Genomic DNA, 5,199 nt, shown 5'->3' on the forward strand with positions numbered 1-5,199 from the left:
ATTAGAATATGGCGGCCAGTGTGTTTCGTGTCAAAGGTCGAATGACGTTTCATCACAAGCCCCGCCCCTACCCTGCATAATCTTTCGTCTAGCAGGCAGCATGGCAATGTTTCTGGTTTGATGGGGTCGACTCAGTATTTCTGAACTGTGTAAAGGGGGAAGTAAATGCTACACACGGCTTCAAACATGATCCTGATGACTTGTACTGGCTACCACACGAAAAAGCTTTTGTAGTTGAACATGTACTTCTAATATAAGCAGTGTTTATTTTGAATTTTTGTCAAGTCGTGTTATGGGAACACGTGTGTGAAACTGACAATGGATTGAGGATATCATAGTTTCATTTCGAGATTTTAAGTATTTGATCTAAATAAGGTCTATATACCAAAATGTTTATAAAATATATAAAGAACCATGTGCCACTGGACAAATATGGAAAAAAGTTTATTTTTTGTTTTCATTTTTTGCTGTTTAAATGACATATAATATAAAATTTTTAGGCCTTATACCAATGAGATATACATTTTGTTTTCTTTGAGTCTGACACTCTGCCGCCGACAACACTTTCACATGTCTCGCCCCGATGTTCCTAATCTCGATGAAGGTGTCGGATTCCCGCGACGCCTAGTCACATGACCAGTATTACAACAATGTATTGGATGGCTGTTTGGAATTTGATTTCCTGCATGACGTCAACTCTGTTCTTCTCATCGATTGGCTAGTTAGTGCGGTTAATCTGAAATCAACCAATGGCTGAACGTGTGTTGCCGACAATCGTCTTGTATATGCTGAGTGGCGTGGGTTAGCTTGAGCACTACATCGACCTACAGCTTATACACACGGTAAGTGAAAAGACTTTTCCTTAATTTTCTTATGGCCGAGAATTGGTCAAAATATTTTTTTGCAAGAGGGAACGATCTGTTCAGGGACTTGCAGCACTTTTTGGCGCTTCTGAGTTCAAGAAAAGGGATGCTATTTTAAAAATCTTGTACTGGGTAAGCCCGCGCACCTGCCCTATGTACGCCATGTCTGCCTTGTTCAAATGGGTTAGGGGTATGGGTTCCGGCAAGGACTAGGAAAAATACGATTTTCGCCCTTATGATTGCTTAACAAATGTTACTTAGACCTCGAGTGTATAGTGTAGATCGGTACCTGTCGTACGATTTATTTTGGCTGTGATTGTCGACGTTGATCTCGAGAGCGGCATGGTTTTTCGAGCGACGGTCTTTGTTGTAGAAGTCTAATCTACGCCATTTACAGAAGCCATTTAGCATGGAGCAGCATAGGCCTCAGCGTTATCCCAGTATTTCAGGCCTTATACCATACACCATGAAAGCATAGGTGCTAGCATAGTAAAGTAAAAACATTGTAACATCTTAAGATTATAAAATTGTTTCCACATTGAAACTTGATGTGGTGAATTTTAAAGGGAGTTTCATTCATGAGAATGGAATTTGAGCTGGGGAAGGTGAAATTTGGGGTCGTTGTTTGTCGACGGCCTTAGAAATGGCGGCCCCGTCTGTTCACTATGGTAAAGCTGCATACCCAATACTGAATGTATGGGTATATAGAGTCCCGTGTTAAACCACCATGTATTATTGGTACAACAAGGAATTGTTTTCAAACATTATTTTTTGTGATCGCACACGCTTTTGAAGGTTTTCAGTAATGCAGATGACTGGTTTTAACCAGATTTTCGCTAATGGCGGTCAACCTTGGAAGAAATCAGAATTTTCCGCAAAATTTCGCGATCCTTTGACAAGAGTACGACATCACATGTTATATCGCCATCAACATAGTAACACGCAATGTGCTACTAGAAAGATGTTACAATTTTGATTTGTAATTTTATAATCTTTATGTTGTGAATTTTGTTGTTTATGTGGAATCTCTACTCAAGGTCATTTGTCTGCTTTTTTAGTTATCTTTGGCGACAAGTTTTTGCCATTGTTTGTAGGGTGCTGTCTGGAAGTCTGTGGTGTACTGTGTTGCTGACTTCGGTTTACATCAACATATGTATTGTGAAAACTGTGACTATAGCATTGTGAAGTCATTAAAAATGAGCATATTTTTTATTTCTTTTTTCCCCACATAGATTTTGTAGGTTTTGTAACATGGTCTTGTTCTATTTCCTAATCGTTACTTCTGATTTTAAATCTTCTTTTTTTTTGGCCATTTTATTTTTGTAGGTTTCTTAAGTGCCAATAAAACAGAATGGGTCGCACAAATGCTTCGGGAAAGCCAAAAGGCAGAATGACTGCCTACGCTTTCTTTGTGCAAACTTGCAGAGAGGAACACAAAAGAATGCATCCAGATGAATCAGTTGTGTTTGCAGAATTCTCAAGAAAATGTTCAGCAAAATGGAAGGCAAGTAAAATATGTGTACTTAATGGTGTATCAATGTTAAATGCAATAAATACGTTTTGATGTTTGATTAAATTTATGCTGAAAATTAATTACCGATAAGTTATTCTCATTTGCATGAATAATTTTTTTAGGTGATGTCAGAGAAAGAAAAAATGAGATTTGAAGATATGGCTAAGAGAGACAAGGAACGTTTTGAAAGAGAGATGTCGACATATGTACCCCCAAAGGGTGAACCCACTGGAAAGAGGAAGAGGAAAAATAAGGACCCAAATGCTCCCAAGAGAGGATTGTAAGAGGTTTTCTTCCTGTTAATATGGGGGTGTGACTTCTTTTTTTCTATCACTACTGTTTATTTGATTTTGCTAATATATTAATCCTGTCCTCTCATACCAAAATAAGTATGTGCATTCTGTTTGCTTGACCCAGTTTTGCAAGTTGAGCTAATCATGCAGCATAACATAAAGCTATGTTTTTAATTTTCTTGAGGTTCACTAACTTATTCTGAAAATAAACGTATCCATATTTTCTATTTTAGATCGGCTTTCTTCTTTTTCTGCAATGAAGAGAGAGCAAAGGTAAAAGCTGCCAATCCAAGTTTATCAATGGGAGAAATTGCTAGAGAATTGGGGAAGAGATGGGAAAAGGTGCAGGGTGCGAGTCGCAGCAAGTACGAGCAAGATGCTGCCAGAGATAAAGCCAGATACGAACAGGTACAGACAAAACCTATTCCGTAGCTTCATTTATGAATTTAAGATGACTTTGTGTATATAGGTATGTAGGTAACTAATTTAATCACATTGGATCAGAATTTTTTGTCTGGAAATTCAGATTGTAAGCACGAATGAAGATAAGTTAATCTTACCACTCTGTTCTAGCGCTTCTGTTCGCCATTTGCACTTTTTTTTTTTGCGAACATAATTTCAGTTTTGCGAAAGTATTTTCTGATTACATTGCCACCTTGGCAAAGCAGTATCATTCTAACGTGTTACAAGAAAATTTTCATAGGCATTTTCCTTTTTATTCAATATTGTTGGGACCTGGACTTCTGCAGTGGTCCTCACCAACCTTGTAAATTTTGTTATGACTATATAATTATTGAAATGGTTAATAAAAATTCTGACCAGGTTAGCCATATTGGCAAAAAGGAAAAGAAGGCTAGCGCTAGCACAGCCACTGATGACCTGGAAACTTAACATATTTGTAGGAGATGCAAGCTTATAAGGCCAAGTCCGGCATTCCCCAGAAGAAAGGAAGCGCGGCAGCCGCACCATCACCCAAAAAGAAGGCCCCAGCTGTACAGAAGAAAGAGGAGAGTGAAGATGACGACGAGGATGATGATGATGAAGATGAGGATGATGATGATGAGGACGAGGATGATGATGAGGAAGATGACGACTAAACTGGAACAAGGTGTCCCGTATGAACTGAAAGACAATGAGGACATAACAGTTGAAGCAAGAGCATTTTGGATGCCGGCCTGGTGACTATCTTGCCACCTCCGTGTTCCAACTAAACCATGGGCTGGAGAGTGTCAATCCCGTTCTGCTTTAATGTTTATTTTAGTGGGTTTTTTTTCCTTCACTGCAAACTCTTAATTTTTAGGAATTTTTGGATTGGCAAAGTGTCCCTTCTGCATTGCCTTTGTTGGATTTTTATTCAATCAGACATTTTTTGCTGATATTTTGCTTGAGTTGGCAATCTACTAAGGAGTAAAACTGACGTCTCCTAGAAATCTGGGTTGATCACAGTGAAAGGAGGGATCAGAGCTGGGGCAGATGAAGCTGTGTACTATCATACTGGATTGTCCTGTTCTGCACAAGATGGTTTATTTTTGATGAAAACTAAGTTAGGTGACTTAGAGTTGCATCAGCTTGTAGATAATTGTTACTCTCTCATCGTAGGTTATATTTTCATCATACATTTGTTTTAAACTCGTCCTATTGCATCTACACACCAGCTCTCTAGAGCAATATTGGTGTCATTTCATCAAGCTATTTAAGGCAAACCTTACCATGAATATTTCATCGATACTTCTGCTTCACCATGTCATGTGGCTTTGCAGGTTCAGCGTAAGAGATTGTCACATTCGATTCTTTGTTACATTTATGAAATGTTAGCGCAATCTCACCAGTTCAGCTACAATAAAAGTGTTTCCTTGTTGAGTGCTTAGCGGCTTGAGCGTCAAGTTGAGACTGGATGTGATGGTGAGAGAGAGTACTGTATAAGGTACTCTGGTTCTAGCCAATCTTATTTGGGATTCTCAACTTAAGCCAAGCCACATTGATGTTACATGGGGAACCAATTAGGATTCATGTTTGATGTTGATCCATTTGTGCATTTTAATAGTGTAAAATACATCATTTTATTGTGGATGTGAATGTGACCATTTTGTATCTCATAGAATAAAGACTATGATGTTGTGAAATACATGGCCTTGAGTTTGGGTGTCAAGTCTTTTGTTTCTCTTGCTTATGTAGCCTGACAAAATTCTTTGTGCAATTAACCTGTTAAGGGCACAGGTGAAGCATCATGTTCAATATTTTTGGACATGTCCAAGACTTTCTAGAAGTAACAGTTTTGTGTGTCAACGATCTTCTGACAGTCAAAACGGGTTGGTTGTAAATATGATACAAGGTAGTTATGTTCCAATTTCTCCCACTAATGGAAATTTTTAGGGATATTGTTTTGTGTGGCCATTGGTGTTACAACTCTTAAATGTACGGGTAATTGAAAGTGGAGTTCCATTCAGGGGGACCGGCCTGGATAGCACAGTTGGTAGAGCGTCCGCTTCGGGACCGGTAGATCCAGGATCAATCCTTGATCGAGTCACAC

General features: G+C 38.7%; 1 protein-coding gene across 1 annotated transcript; it reads left to right on the forward strand.

Annotated features, from left to right (window-relative positions):
- Nucleotides 1–706: 706 nt before the first annotated feature.
- Nucleotides 707–4,805, forward strand: LOC135472738 (high mobility group protein B1-like). Its single transcript, XM_064752398.1, has 5 exons — nt 707–842; nt 2,190–2,367; nt 2,499–2,656; nt 2,903–3,077; nt 3,572–4,805. Exons 2-5 carry the CDS (start codon nt 2,215–2,217, stop codon nt 3,764–3,766), a joined length of 681 nt encoding a protein of 226 aa, XP_064608468.1. The 5' UTR covers nt 707–842; nt 2,190–2,214; the 3' UTR covers nt 3,767–4,805.
- Nucleotides 4,806–5,199: the final 394 nt, after the last annotated feature.

Source organism: Liolophura sinensis, chromosome 8 (genome assembly GCF_032854445.1).
Source record: "Liolophura sinensis isolate JHLJ2023 chromosome 8, CUHK_Ljap_v2, whole genome shotgun sequence".
NCBI classification, from domain to species: Eukaryota; Metazoa; Mollusca; class Polyplacophora; order Chitonida; family Chitonidae; genus Liolophura; species Liolophura sinensis.

Coding starts and splice junctions, on each gene's coding strand:
- LOC135472738 (XM_064752398.1), top strand. CDS start 2,215: ATGGGTCGCACAAATGCTTCGGGAAAGCCAAAAGGCAGAATGACTGCC. Junction 2,368..2,498: donor AATGTTCAGCAAAATGGAAG/GCAAGTAAAATA, acceptor TAATTTTTTTAG/GTGATGTCAGAGAAAGAAAA. Junction 2,657..2,902: donor AATGCTCCCAAGAGAGGATT/GTAAGAGGTTTT, acceptor TTTCTATTTTAG/ATCGGCTTTCTTCTTTTTCT.